At 42.6% G+C, this 15,944-nt stretch overlaps 1 protein-coding gene across 31 annotated transcripts in view; it reads left to right on the plus strand.

Moving 5' to 3' along the window:
• Positions 1-15,944, plus strand: part of LOC133463999 (ankyrin-3-like) — a 136,011-nt gene that overhangs the window by 108,050 nt on the left and 12,017 nt on the right. For 27 of the 31 annotated variants that reach the window (XM_061745886.1, XM_061745909.1, XM_061745901.1 and 24 more), the window contains 11 exons: positions 141-365; positions 458-612; positions 984-1,195; positions 1,433-1,640; positions 2,187-2,283; positions 3,567-3,795; positions 3,877-4,002; positions 4,340-4,462; positions 4,995-5,021; positions 6,120-6,201; positions 15,605-15,679. In XM_061745886.1, coding sequence (XP_061601870.1) covers positions 141-365; positions 458-612; positions 984-1,195; positions 1,433-1,640; positions 2,187-2,283; positions 3,567-3,795; positions 3,877-4,002; positions 4,340-4,462; positions 4,995-5,021; positions 6,120-6,201; positions 15,605-15,679 — 1,559 coding nt within the window. The remainder of the gene's footprint in view (positions 1-140; positions 366-457; positions 613-983; positions 1,196-1,432; positions 1,641-2,186; positions 2,284-3,566; positions 3,796-3,876; positions 4,003-4,339; positions 4,463-4,994; positions 5,022-6,119; positions 6,202-15,604; positions 15,680-15,944) is intronic. The other 4 variants (XM_061745882.1, XM_061745903.1, XM_061745904.1 and 1 more) reach the window with 1 other exon arrangement.

The raw sequence follows: 15,944 nt of genomic DNA on the forward strand, positions 1-15,944 counted from the left end.
GATGTACGGTGATCACAGCATGGGAATCGTCTTCCTCACTTGTGTCCATGACTTCTGTCTATCTATCTATCTCTTCTGCTGTTTTTTTTTTATTTTATTTTATTTTTTTTACCTTCTCTGAACCTGATCTTTTCTTGCAGGTTCTTGGTCAGCTTCATGGTGGATGCCCGTGGTGGTTCCATGAGGGGCAGCCGCCACAATGGCATGCGCATCATCATCCCTCCCAGGAAGTGCACAGCACCCACGCGTATCACGTGCCGCTTGGCTAAAAGGCACAAGCTGGCCTACCCGCCCCCCATGGTGGAGGGAGAGGGGCTGGTCAGCCGGCTGGTGGAGGTTGGACCTGCTGGAGCTCAGTTCCTCGGGTATGCTTTTAACCGGCCATTCATATCTGCTCCCAGAACAGCTTATTAAACATAACAATCGTGTCCTTTTTTTCTTCTTCTTCTTCTTTTAGTCCTGTGATTGTAGAAATCCCTCACTTTGGATCAATGCGAGGGAAAGAGAGGGAACTGATTGTGTTGAGGAGTGATAATGGTGACACTTGGAAGGAGCACCAGTTTGACGCCAGACCAGAGGACCTGATGGAGCTGCTCGCTGGGATGGATGAAGGTAAAGAAAAGCAGCGATAAATGAATAAGCGATGGTGAACTGAATCAAAATTAGTATTGTGTGACTAGAGCTCACCACATATATTTGTCAGTTGGTGATGTAGAAAATCAATGATCTAGTTTTCTTTTCTGATAAAATGCAAATCAACATTTCATAGGATTTTTTTATTTAATTTTTTTAATTTCATGTTTTAAGAAAAATACCTAAAGATAAGAAAATATGCAAGTCAAGAGACAATTACAATCTACGGAAAATACTCACTTTCCAAAAACACTCATTTGTTTAATTAGAACATGGATGTTTTGTAGTAAAGATAACAGCAATTGAATGTACTTTAAGATAAAAATAAAATATCTTCCTGTCCAACACAGAGCTGGACAGTCCTGCTGAGTTGGAGAAGAAGCGCATTTCCCGCATCGTCACCAGAGATTTTCCACAGTATTTTGCTGTGGTGTCGAGGATCAAGCAGGAGTCTAACCACATGGGTCCTGACGGAGGCCTGCTCTCCTGCAGCACCGTGCCCATGGTCCAGGCCTCCTTCCCCCAGGGGGCTCTCACCAAGAAGATCCGTGTCGGTCTGCAGGTACAAAAAAAGACTGCTCTCAAACCCAATCGGCCTTAGTTTTACATCTTTGCACATTCTGTTCGCTGGCTTATTATATATATTTTATACTTAAGCCATTTCTGTTGAATATTTAATTCTGTTTGACATGCCCTGACCTTTTTAATTCGGCAGAATATTCAGGAAATAACTGACAGAGCATTTCTTGAAGTTTAATCTTCTTCATTTGCCGGTATCTGGCACCCTCCTTCTGTCCAGGCCCAGCCTGTGCCTGATGACATGGCGAGGCTGATTCTTGGAAACAGAGCCACCTTTAGTCCCATTGTCACCGTAGAGCCCAGGAGGAGGAAGTTCCATAAGCCGATCACCATGACGATCCCTGTACCACCGAGATCCGCAGAGGGCCATCCCAGCGGCCACCGAGGCGACTCTGCACCATGCCTGCGTCTGCTCTGCAGCATCACAGGCGAGTGCACCTGAAGAGAGAATTGAATGCCTTTTAGTTTCATTATACATTATATAACGAAATTGTAAAGCTTCCCCTGTGCTCGGTGCAAAACAATTAAAATAAAAAACAACAAGTAAGTAGGAAGTGCAGATATGCATAATGCTAGTATAAGAATAAAAAGTCATTTAAAATCTATCGTAACTGTACATGTTGTATCTTGTATTTGTTCAGGATGAGTTATGAAGATGACCAGAACATGAAAATATTGCAGCCTCACCTTGACCTAAAGTGCCTCCTAACGGCTAGTTACATTCATCAAATTCAAGGGCATTTTTTTAAAAGTAGCTTAGCAATCACTGCATCTTTGGATTTGTGAGAGGAGTTTCTGCCATAACTCTGAGTTGGAAAGCAATAGCTACTCGAGGTTTGTTTCCATTTCAAAGCACATTAGTTCTCAGAGCAAAGATGAAAAACTCAGAAGATCAAAGGATGGGAAGCATGAGACCTTAGAGAGTGGCTGTGTTGGAGAAGCAGCGAGCTCATCCTTTGGCCTCTTTCATACAGGGGGAACATCTCCTGCTCAGTGGGAGGACATCACAGGAACAACCCCACTGTCCTTCGTAACTGACTGCGTCTCCTTCACCACAAACGTGTCGGCCAGGTGAGACACACAGAAGTGTTTTGAAAGCTCTGACAATATTCAATATTCACATTACGTAGCTAATACATATTTCTAAATACCCAAATAGGGTATTTTTTTTATTTTTTTATATTTACTTCCAAATAAAAAAATAGCATTTGCTGATTAAAAAGCAAGCAGCACTGTGTGTATGTCCGCCTTAATGTGACTAACGAAGACAGAGCTGCAAATGTAGCTGTCTGCTTACTTTGTTAAAGTGATACTCTGCCATGTTGAATTTTGAAGTCGGGATGGATGCAGTTTTCCAAGTTGGAATTCAAACTGTTCCAGTTAAAACTTCCAACTTGGAATTCGGCAATTGCAACTCTGGGGCACAAGTGGAATGTACATTATTATGGGCACGGGTGCACATAGTTGGTCCTGGAAGGCCAGTGTCCTGCAGGCTTTAGATGCTTCCCTGCTTCAACACACCCTGCTAGACATGGCTCATTAAAAGACCTTTCCAGACCTTGATGACATGCTGATGATGACCCTTAATTAAAATCAGGTGTGTGGAAACAGGGACACATCTAAAACCTGCAGGACACCGGCCCTCGAGGACCTACTATGTGCACCCGTGCTCATAATATTGTACATTCCACTTGTGCCCCGGAGTTGCAATTGCTGAGTTCCAAGTTGGAAGTTTTAACTGGAACAGTTTGAATTCCAACTTGGAAAACTGCATCCATCCGGACTATGTGCACCCCTGATTATGAGTATGGTCATATGTTTCTTGTCAGTAATCAGTAGTTAGTGTTATTTGAATACTTTTAATATTTTATCATTCAGATTTCTTAAATTTGAAAAAAAAAAACTAAATCTGAATGTATTTATTTTTCTTTAAAATTTTAGTCATATAACACTAATCATAGACATGTTTCCTGGTTTCCTGACTTTAAGTCATGATCTCTCCGGCCTTGTTCTTATCAGCCTGGAGTCTGCTGTGCGTCCCTGCTGACATGGCTACGAGCCAAGCATAGATGATTGGTGTTGAACTGAGCTGAGTTTAACAGCCGTTTGCTTAAAGAACACAAAGTCATGTACTCTCATCCAAACTAGATTTGAATCATGGGATGAGTGGACAGGCTGACATGAACAGAGCTCCCTTTGGTACTTTGCAATTAGATTTCTGCACAGCTCTCATGTGTCTGCACACCCCTTCACAGAAATAACCCCCCATATGTGATCACTGAGAGTGCAGAGCTGCAGCCCTCCTTTAGTAAAACTTGTATTTTCTTACATCAGTTTTGCTATTTCCTTCTCAGGTTCTGGCTCGCAGACTGTCACCAGATTCCTGAGACGGTGAGTCTAGCGTCTCAGTTATACCGGGAGCTGATCTGCGTGCCATACCTGGCCAAGTTTGTGGTGTTCGCCAAGATGAACGACGCTATCGAGGCTCGGCTACGCTGCTTCTGCATGACAGATGACAAGGTGGACAAGACACTGGAGCAGCAGGAGAACTTTGAGGAAGTGGCCCGGAGCAAAGATATAGAGGTGAGGTGTTCTTGGAAATATGCAAACTTTTCACGTAATAAAGAATAAATCTTCACAACATGTTCATGCTGTCTTCTGCAGGTTCTCGAGGGCAAGCCTATCCATGTGGATTGCTATGGCAACCTTTCACCTCTTACCAAAAGTGGGCAGCAGTTGGTTTTTAACTTTTACTCCTTCAAAGAGAACAGACTTCCTTTCAATGTGAAGGTATAAGACTTATTCCTCTCTCACTTCCTCCGATTCTCAGCATATGCTTGGTAATACTCTTTTGCATTATGAGAGGGATTGCCTGTTGTGCAAGAAATTGAAAAAGTGATGTCATACTGTGAGTTTTGGAATTTCACCCAGGTCTTTCCTATGCCTGTTTTAAAAAAATCCATTCTCTTCTGTTCTGTTGTATCATCTTATCCACAGCATATACATAACAGAATTTAATGTCTGTGGGGGAAAAAAACGAAATAAATAAATAACTGGGAAGAAAAATGTTTCCCCTCTACAGTGTTGTTTAGCTGACGATGCAACTTTTTTTTGCCACCCTTGACAGATCAGAGATGTGGGCCAGGAGCCATGTGGCCGTCTCTCCTTCCTAAGAGAGCCCAAATCCTCAAAAGGATTTCCACAGACTGCCATATGCAATTTGAATATCACATTGCCAACCCACAAGAGGGTAGGAACATCATGTTTGATCTTTTTCATCCTGGCCATATCATATCATCTACATGTAAATACAGGTGTCATACCAAGAACCGTTTTCGCCCGACCTGAAGAGAAGCTGCTAAAATTAATTTGGCCCAGAGATGACTGCCTGTTGTTTGTGTCGTTCATTAATCTTAAAGCCTGTGCCAGTCGTAAGACCCCACAATGTACACATGCAGCCACACATGCACACTGTGCTTTGTTTTGTTGCCTGGCGCACTGTGGGAACTTAAAAAAATGATGCACGACAAATTATACTTCTTGTTTGTTTGTTGCCGTGTTGATTGATCACAGAAACTGTATTTATTTTGCTTTTGCTATCCTTATTTTGCTTGTTTGTTTTATCTATTAATCCCATAGATTTTTTCTGATGCCTTCTGTTGTTTTTGCTGCTCCATTTTCATCCCCTGAGTTTTATTTCCACCTCCCTGCTCACTATAACTTCCCTGCTCTCCATTGTGTCATATCTCTCCTCTCCTGCAATGCATCTTGGAAAACCACAGGATATGGAGTCTGATCCTGATGATGAGGTAAACAGATTCTTCATCATCACATGGAACCGCTTCTTCTTTGTCAATCTTTCTGTTTGCTTTTGCTTTATTGCAGTGGCTGTAATATAAATGTGTATTGCACTTATTTTGTCTCTGTGCAGAACCTGAATATGTGAGATGCTGCTGAGTGCATTTTTTAAATATTTTTTTAAATTTACACAGCTTTGATATTATTAAAATTGCATTTTATAGTGCATGAATCTGGCTATCATTTTTTTCAGCGTATTTATTTATCATCTCCCCCATCCTAAGTGCAGCGGAGCCGTTTTTGCTACATCTCGACTTGTTTTTCATCTCTATCGTCCTTCTCATATATGTTCAACAGAACCCCATCAGTACCACTGACTCATAGGGAATATTGTGTTTTTATGTTGTTACTTTTCTTTTTTGTCAGCTAAGGAAAAAACTATAACTCCTTCATTAGTTTACTAGTAATTGTTTTCTTTTGTTTGGGTTGCCCTTGCTCTGTTCCTTTGTGTTCTAGGCTTGTGCACTGACATTCAGCTACATGCCAAAACATTTCTAATGAAAAAAAACCCTCTATTTTAGAAGCTTATATGTCGTCACCAAAACTACGGTATTTTTCGATAACTTTAAGTATAAATGCAGCTAAATTTTGATTATATTCTTCTTGAAGTTGAGCAGTCAATTTGGTTATACTACGACCTTTCTTGGAGCCTCATTATTATAGGAATTGAAATACCGTTTCCTATTTGTATAATTTAATAGAGTTACCATGACATTACATTTGATGATGAACTGAGGAATGTGCCTTCAGAATAAGATGACATTTAGCTACATACCAGAGCTAACTGGAAGCGGGACTTTATTAATGCTTTATCACGTGCAGCAAGTGAAAAGATGCAGGGAAACCCATCTTTCTCCAGGGGACACTAATGCACCCACTTACAGCTCCTTCTTGTGTTTGTACTAACAGCATGTCTAGAAAAACAGATTTATGTCTGTGCACTGTAGCATCTTAGCCAACGTAATTATTCAAATCTAATTTTGATAGCTTACAACATTTCTACATATTTTTATGTTAAAACATATTTTGTTCTTTTTTATTTGTTTCAGACTGAAAAGCCAGAACGACGTCATACCTTTGCCTCTTTAGCTTTGCGTAAGCGCTACAGCTATTTGACCGACCCAGCAGCGAGTGAGTCTTTCATATTTACTTTGATGACACTTTAATTAATTTTGCGTGCATATTGTTGAAATTTTACTCACTTTTAGCGTTTGAAGGTCCCATCTTTTGCATTCATACCCAATTCATCCTCTGTTGACTACAATCGTACATATTTCTGTCATATACATCTAAGTAAAGAAGGGGATTTGTCATCCACTCATCCACCAATTTTTCTTACCCCTGATTACATACCTTCATATCGTAGCCATTTCTCACACATCTGCATGGTTTACTGTGTGTTATGCATTGCTCGTCCAATCCATGTTCAAAAATGTCTCAGTTTATTTTTGTTAAGCTATTTTTACATTCGTGGAGTCACTGGGAGTCAATCTGTTCATTTATCATTTAAAAGCAAATGTTAAATAAAAAGAATTCCTTTCAATTGTTCTCACTCTTTTATTGGCTATTTCACTCTTTTGTTGGCTTCAGGATTGTGTGCAGCTGTGTATACTATTGTAACAGGTTGCACTTTACATTATTTTAATATTCCTTCGGTAACCCTTTGTTAGAGGAATAATTTAGCACTTTTGCTCTTCATGATTTGATAAAGTAAAAAATATTTTCATACGTATGACTTCAGACGTGTTGATAAAACTCTATACTGAGACTGCTGATACATGTCTTGCATAACAAGACATTTTATAGATGCATAAATGACTAAAATATCTGTAAATATCTTGTAAAGTGCAACTTCATTATTTAAGTTACCAGACAACTAAGGTGATATTTTCTATTAATAATGCAAACTTGTGGGGTCACCTGGCATTGGAAATGTACCAAATGGAAAGAATAAGCACATTATTATCAGATATGTGCAGTGGAAGCCACTGTTGCTAGTTGGCAAATAGATGGAGCTCATGAAAAGTCAATGGAATTGTAACATTTTTTTTTATGTCATTTTTGTCACCTGTACCATATGTCAAGCCTTTTGTTATACATACTCCATTGTATCATTTATTTTGTCATTAAGTCATCACTTGGAAAATAATTGTTTTCTTACATTTTATGTATAAAATTGTGCTTTGCTGATGTGCATAATACCCTTTCTGACTGACTCAAATTTCTCTTTCTGTTTCTTATATTTTATTTCAAATTATTTTACTTTAATTTTATGTTTACCTCCTTATTGCTTTTTATTTGAATTATTGTTGAAGAAACAACTGATCGAAGCCCGACGAGATCACAGCCTTCTAGCTACCCTCACAAATCTGTCTTTTCAACGAGATCTTATCAGGCGTGGTCGCCTGTTCCTGTCGCCGTCCCTGGCCAAACCAAATCTGGGTTTGGTTCCCTCTCCAGTTCATCATCCAACACACCTTCTGCCTCTCCATTAAAGTCTGTCTGGTCCATCAACTCAGCCTCCCCCATCAAGAACAACATTCCCGGATCACCTGCTTCCTCTGTAAAGTCTGTTAGTGACACAGCCTCTCCCATCCGTTCTTACAGAACCATCTCCTCTCCTATAAAAACTGTAGTCCAGCAAGCCCAGTACCCTCCCCAGGTCACCCCCAGTCCCCTGGCCTCACCAGGAAAAAGCGCCTCAGACCCTTTGTTAATCAAAGGATTGCCATCAATGTCTTCTAGAACCACTCCCACAACTAATTCTGGAGGAGGAAATGCTCTTCTTGAGAGAATATCCATGGGCATAAGTCCACCAACCTCTCCCAAATCTTCTCTAAGTATGTTTGGTTCTCCTTTGTCATACAAGACCATTCTGGGAAACTCTAGTGGCACAGCATCTTCCTCCTCACCCATAAAAACAGTCCCTGGTCTCTCCCCTGTGCGTTCTTTTGCCTCAGAAGCCACTGGTCCTGCAAGGAACTTTTTCTCCTCTCTTACATCACCACTGAAATCCAGCACCCCTCCAAGTGCTGCAGCTCTGATCAATGGAACTGTGTCACCTACACAGTACCGCTCTTCTTCCCCAACATCTCTTCTCAGCAGCAGTCTGCAAGAGAGGATACAAGCCACCACCAATGCAGCAACGACAAGTGTCAATGCAGCCTTTGACGAGGTTGAGAAAACATTCAATTCTTGCTCTGCAGGATATGGCACCCTCAAGTCCATGTCCTCTTCTCCATCTTCCTCCTATCAGTCCATCAGGTCATCCGCTTCAAGTTCCCTTTATGCGTCCTTAAGATCCCCTCCTAATGCCACCACTGCTGTAACATCTAGCACAATGACTGTTCCAGTCTACTCTGTTATTAATGTGCTGCCAGACCCACAGTTTAAAAAGTTGCCAGAGGTGTCCACACCAGCTGCTACTCTTCTGTCCCCAAGGAAGACCGTGTCCTCTGAGGTGAATTCCCAGTCCTCCTTTGGCAGAACTCTTTCCCCTATCAAAGCCCCTCATTTACCTGCTGGCATCAAATCTAACTCTTCATCTCCACTATCATCCAGCCAAGAGATTCTGAAAGATGTAGCGGAAATGAAAGAGGACTTGATACGAATGTCGGCCATTTTGCAGACAGACCCAAATTCCACAGCGAGTAAAGGATTTCAGTCTGATTCTCCCAAGGAGTGTAAGATGGAAGACGAAGAGCCATATCGTATTGTGGAGAAAGTCAAACAAGACTTGGTAAAAGTGAGCGAAATCCTCATTAAAGATAATGGGAAGGATGGCAGGAATTCAGCATCAAGGAGTTCCTTGGATGATATTCACTTCTCAAAAGTACATGTTGAACAACCACCGAGCAACTGGAGCTATCCACCAAGATATGAAACAGTGGTTCCCCAAGCCAGATCAAAAACAGCACCTGACAGAGATTTCAGTCTGTCTAAAGTGGTTGACTACCTGGCCAATGATGTAGGAAATAGTTCTTTTTCCAAAATGCATGACACCAAGCATAAAACAGATGAGGGCAAAAGAGAAGGAGAGGGCAAGGAGAAGCAAAAACGAGTTCTAAAACCAACTATTGCCGTTCAGGAGCACAAGCTCAAAATGCCTCCAACAAACATGCGCTCTTCACCTTCAGACAAAGAACTTGGTAAATTAGCAGATGTACTTTTTGGAGCAGACACTGTGCTAGAATCCCCTGATGATATCTCACATGAACAGGATAAAAGCCCTCTGTCAGACAGTGGGTTTGAGACCAGGAGTGAAAGGACACCCTCTGCCCCTCAAAGTGCAGAGGGTTCGGGTCCCAAGGCCCCATTTCAGGATATCCCAATTCCCCCGGTAATCACTGAGACAAGGACTGAGGTTGTTCATGTCATCAGAAGCTACGAACCAGAGGAAAACAAACAGCTAACAATGGAGGATCCACATCCTGTCAGATATATTGATTCTGATTTTAAAGGCCAACAGAGTCAATTTCCTTCATCTCCAGACCAGAGTAAATGCTATTCAGTAAAAGTCAGCCCTGATGAAGATCCAATGGGGAAGGGGATGAGGGTAAAGGAGGAAACTCACATCACTACCACCACCAGGATGGTTTACCACAAACCACCTGGAAAAGAAATGTCATCAGAGAGATGTGAAGAAACGATGTCCGTGCATGACATAATGAAGGCTTTTCAGTCTGGCAAGGACCCGTCTCGAGAGCTGGCTGGACTGTTTGAACACAAGTCTAGCAATGAGGACACATCTCAAAGAGTCCTTGAAGACATAAACTCCAAGCCTAAGGTTGAAAGAATAATTGAGGTTCACATTGAAAAGGGCAATAAAACAGAACCAACAGAAGTCATTATTAGGGAGACAAAAAACCATGCTGAGAAGGAAATGTATTACTACCCAGACAACAGACAAGAAGATGAGGAGCTAGAGGAGTCTTGTCCGGTCTATCTTGGTTCCCCCAGAATGAACACACCCATGACACAGGAAGAAGATAGTCGTCCTAGCTCAGCCCAACTAATGGGAGATGACTCTTATAAAACATTAAAGCTACTTAGCCAGCAGTCTGTAGAGTACAATGAGGATGAATCATCAGAGCTTAGAGGAGGATCTTATAATTATGCAGAGAAAATGCTACTCTCTGAGAAATTTGACCAGTCTCATTCTGATACAGAGGAATATCTGAGAGATAGGTCTCGCCTCCACTCACCAGACAGGAGTAGTTACAGTGAGGGTAGGTCAGCTGGGCCAAGAACAGAGTATGTCTTCAGGTCATCGCGAAATGTCTTTGACAAATCTGGGCGATATGCCAATGTTGATGATAACTATGACAAAATGACACTTTTGCAGTATTCCTCTGAGCCTGGAAGTCCAAAGCAATCCGTTTGGATGCGCGTGTCAGATGACACTCCCAGACATGATAGAGAACAGCTCATGTATGAGGACAGAGTGGATAGGACTGTGAAAGAGGCAGAGGAGAAGCTTAATGAAGTATCTCAATTCTTTCGGGATAAAACAGAACAGCTGAATGATGAGCTCTCATCTCCAGAGAAAAAATCTCGTAGGCCAGACTTCAGAGAATCCAGATCAGGGCCTAGTTCAACACAAAGTAGCCCAGAGAGGTCACCCTATAGGAGCGGGGGTAGTGGGGAAGAGTGGAACAGAGAAAGGCTTAGAGATAGGTTTGGCTCCAGTGATCGAAAATGTGCAAGTTTACCAAGCAGTCCAGAAAGGAGAGTCTTGCTTCAATTCAGTGATGCAGAACAAAGAAGACAGGGAGATGGTAAACAGAAAAATGCAGGTGATGATCCTAAACCATTTCAGATATCTTCCTCTAAAGTCAGTGCAGTGAGACTAAAGTTTGAGCAAGAGGCTCAAAGGCAAGACAGGAATTCTCAGGGTAGCCAAAGTCCAAACCCTCCTGTCAGGAAGCTTCAGGAAACAAAGTTACCTGTGTATCAGGTGTTTGCTGGTCCTAGTGTTTCACAAACATCAGGCAGCCCAGGAAGTCAGCGGAAAGGCTTGGAGAATGACTCGAAAAAGTTTTCATTCAAGCATGAAACCGCTAGAAAAGATCAGGAAGAGAACAATTTGTTCAAACCATGGGAGAGCCAAGGTTGTGCACAATATACACCCCAGTCCCCCAAACTATCTCATTCCTCAGTCCGTGATTCTACAAAAGAATGCAATAACAGTGATCCCCAAAGACAAGAAACGACTAAAAAAATAGTCTACACGGAACTTGTGGTCCGAGAGAGTCCAAATAGCAATGATAGTCTAAAAAAAAACTCGGAATCACAAAGTCCTGTAAGAAATCTGTCTAATTTCCCAGAAACACAGAAATCTGCTTCTTTAAAATTAGATGAACCCTATGAAAAGTCTGGATCTCATGCACCTATTTTAGCTAGAACTCGGTTACACAGTAGCTCTGATTCTAATAAGTCTACTCGTGGATCATCGGTAGGGAAATCTACAGTTTCGTCAGAGAGTAGCCAGTCAAATGTAGTGTGTAATGGAGTTGATGATGACCTAGTAGAGTATTTGGATGAAGTAACACCTGTAGTTGTTACTGAGGGTTTCAAAGATATTAAACCCTTACCTGTGTATGTCAGCATCCAAGTAGGAAAGCAGTATGAGAAAGAAGAAGCCTCAGGACAGTTGGGAACATACAAAAAGATAGTAAGCCATGAGAGTAGAACAGTGCATGAGACTAGAGGGGCATTTTACTCTGTCAAACAAAAGCAGTCTCCATCTCCTCAAGGAAGTCCAGAAGATGACACTCTAGAACAAGTGACTTTCAGCTCTGGGAAAAGCCCCGTTACCCCTGAGACCCCCAGCTCAGAGGAAGTTAGTCTTGCATCCAGAACACCAGACTCTGTGATAGGCTACATGCCTGGCATGCCAAGCCCTATCCCAGAGGAGTCTGAGGAAGAATCGGGGAAGACCTTCATCTACAAAGGACCCTCTAAAGAAACACCAAAGCTAACTTCCCCAGAGAATCACACTAAAAAGCGAGATGGAGAAAGAGGAAAGTCAAAGGACAACAGAGTAGCTTATATTGAGTTTCCACCACCTCCTCCTTTAGAAGCAGAGCAGTCTGACCCTGAGAAAAAGGGTTCATGTGCTTCCTCTGAAGCAGAGACAGAGATGATAGAAGTAAACCTTCAAGAGGAACATGATAGGCACCTCTTAGCTGAACCAATCATCAGGGTCCAACCTCCATCCCCTATCCCTCCCGGAGCTGATAACAGTGACTCTAGTGATGACGAGTCAGTCTTCGAGCCGGCCCCTGTCAAAAGGTACACCTTCAAAATGAAAGAAGAAGCAAAACGTGAGAACCAAAAAAGATCAGAGAAGAATGGACATAATAATGGCTCTGGAGTAAATGGTGTAGTCAAGGTAGAGGATGCTGACCTTGAACAAAATGGAAATGACCAGTCAATCACTGACTGCTCCATAGCAACGACAGCTGAGTTCTCCCATGACACAGATGCAACTGAAATAGACTCTTTAGATGGGTATGACCTCCAGGATGAGGATGATGGACTGAGTGAGGACCCTAAAACCTCTAGTTTGTCTATTGATGGAAAAACCGCTGATCGCTCATTTAGTCAATCTAAGCTTGAAGTGATTGAGGAAGAGAAATGTGAGGATGGGGGAGATAATGGAAAAACTAAAAGCAGTACATCTACCGTGAAAAGTAGTGGGGATGAAAAAGATTACACCCTTGAAGGGAGACATCCAGATAGGCAGGGCGTTGGAGAAAACTATTTTGGTCTGCAACTTGAAGAAGAGCTGAATTCAACATTTAAAACGGTTGCAACCAAAGGTCTGGACTTTGACCCCTGGTCTACCAAAGGAGTTGATAATGAAGGGCTTTTTGACTCCAAAGCAAAAGAGGAGGACCCCAAGCCCTTCGGTTTATCGGTGGAAGACAAATCTCAGGCTACAACACCCGACACAACCCCCGCTCGAACACCAACTGATGAAAGCACACCAACTAGTGAACCTAACCCCTTCCCTTTCCACGAAGGGAAGATGTTTGAGATGACCCGCAGTGGTGCTATTGACATGAGCAAGCGGGACTTTGTTGAAGAGAGGCTTCAGTTTTTCCAGATTGGTGAGCATTCCTCTGACCCTAAAACAGGGGAAAAGGGGCGAGGGGGCAAGATCCTGGGGGTACTTTCTTCTCAGTCACAAACAGGGGAGAGTTCCACAGTAGATGGGAAGGTGAACGTTGTAAATACTACCTTAGACAACAGCACTACACCAACAACATCATCAGCAACTACAGCAAAATGCAGCGTTGCACAGCCTGGCAGTGAAACTGGGTATGCTGGTACCGATGTCCCCACCTGTGAAGCCATAGCTGAGACTGCCTCCTCTTGCACAATCACAGCCTCTAAGGTTGACTCAAAATTACGCACTCCTATTAAGATGGGGATAGCTGCTTCTATAACTGTGAAAAAAGACTCAGGGGATCTCACTGATTGTAAAGCTGAGATGTCAGAGGGTCAGATGGTGCCAGAATATATTAGTATAGAGGTTAGGCATACAGAAAAACAGTCTAGTAGTCATGCTGATCCCAGGCTAGACAGAAGAGATTACCCCTCTGAAAACTACAACAACAACAATAATCTTGAGTCCTCCAGTGTTCAGGCCAACTACATTCAGTGTGGGAGTGTGGTATTTAATTTGCAGTCCTCCTCTGAGCCCACCCTCCAAAAAGCTAGCAGGATAGAAACACTGTGCTGTAGGGAGGTAGATGAGAAAGCGGAAGTGCACAATAGCAAGCAGGAGCAGGAGCAGAAAATTGAAAGGGTTCAAGAAAGTGAGGTGAAGCAGCCTAAGTCAAGACTGCCAGTGAAAGCGTCAGGGTACTCGTTTCACACACAGGGAACTGCAATCGGCAAGCAGAAACCCAAACAAGCAGTAACAGCTGAGGTGAGGAAGAGAGGTGAGCCAGCCATAGCCAAAGTAGAGCCAAGATCTAGGATTCCAATCAAGGATGTTAAAAAGAATAGCCCTACTGCCACAGCTAGCTCCCCTGCTTCAGTTCGAGTTACCTCACAGCCAATGAGGACATTGGCCACAGAAAGAGCACCCATACAGTTGCCGACAAGACTACCACTTAAGGACAGTCATCAGGTCTGCAATGTCACAAGTCAGGGAGCTTGTAGCCAGGACAGACGGGAAAACCCTAGTGAGCTTTGTAAGCGCACCATCGAATATTTTAAAGACATTAGCGGGGAGACGCTAAAGTTGGTGGACCGCCTGTCAGACGAGGAGAAAAAGACGCAGACAGAGCAGTCGGAGGAAGACAGCACCTCCCGGAGCACCTCTCTGTCGGACGCCTCCCAGCCTTCCCAGCCCTCCCAGCCCTCCCAGCCCTCCCGCTCATCCAGGTCTGGTAGAGGTTCGAGGGCTGAGGCCGGGGCCGCGTCCGTAAGGGCAAAGGTGGCGACGGCGGACAGGGCCTCCGGCAGTGAGAGGAGCAGGAGGAGTAGGCGGACTGGTGGGAAGGAGGGCAGTCAGGGACTCACAGGGTCTCGAGCGCCTCCCATCGCGGAGATCAAGCCTAGTTTGTAAAACTTTCACACTATGTTTAAAATACATCTTGATATTTAAATATTTCACTTTTAGTTGCATGAAATTGTTGTGATTGTTTAATGGATTGACTGGAATGCCTGTGGCGTGTTTACATATTCTCTTCAGAACAGTAGCTGTCATTGAAATTTCTGTTTTGTCATTGATGTATTTGTGTACTGTACTGTCTGTGTTGCAAGATTCTATATCCTCTATTCCCCTTTTCCATCCCTGTTAAATTTCTGTATAAGGGAGTGAGCATGACAGTAGTAATGACCGGTCACTGGCACTACCAGTGCCCCGTTGGACAACTCCCCTGTCTGTCTGTCTGTCTGTGCAGGGTCGTCACTGAATTATTGTCGAACTTTGCTGTTACAACATTTTTCATATAATTGTCCTTGAAACTAACCTGTGTTTAGAAAGAACACACAAACGCGTCTTTGCATGATGACATTTTAGATTATAGCATAGACTTTTCCACCCCAGATTCTTAGAATCATAGAGTTTGTCGTTGCGAATTGTATGTTTTGTTTTGTGTAGCACTCATGACAGTTACTGCCTGCTTAGAGGATACATATCACAAACAGTCACAGAGCACCACTTACTCTATAGTAACATTTTGAGTTCCCCATAATGTCTGTAGTATGAAATATCCTTTTCTTGCCATCTTGGGATAGTAACCAAATTAAGCGATGTGACATTAATATGAAACTGTTGTTAATTCTGATAAACACAAACTTTCAGCTACATAATTGAAAACAATATAACACTAAAGGAGACCTGAAATGCAGCTGAGATCATTTTGTTAGTTTCATTGAGGACAGATGGATAACATTTGAGAGGAACAAGTGGCCAGAAAAGGAACGATTTAACATTTATTTTGCACTTATATTAAAGTACAGGGGATGAATAATGTGACTGGCATTAATGGGTCAATGTCCTCTATTTTTCCAGGTCCCCAGAGTCCTTGTGAGAGAACCGACTTGCGCATGGCTATTGTTGCAGATCACCTGGGACTCAGCTGGACAGGTGAGAATGCACTGTAATTTCTTTTTTTTTTCTCCATCACCTTTTTCCTAACATTATCTCAGAGGCCCTGTGTGTCTTGAATTTTCACTGCCGTCTCCAGGGTAGCTGATTGTTTAAAAATGCATTACTAATAGTATATAGTTGTATTGGCCAAATAGTAGTTTCCACAGTCAAATCACCAAGAGCTCTGATATGGACTTTTCAAAGCCTTAACGTGGTCTTTTTTGAATACACACATTCACAAACTCTCCTGTGGGACTTTAGG

The sequence above is a fragment of the Cololabis saira genome, chromosome 17 (assembly GCF_033807715.1).
Source record: "Cololabis saira isolate AMF1-May2022 chromosome 17, fColSai1.1, whole genome shotgun sequence".
NCBI lineage: Eukaryota > Metazoa > Chordata > Actinopteri > Beloniformes > Belonidae > Cololabis > Cololabis saira.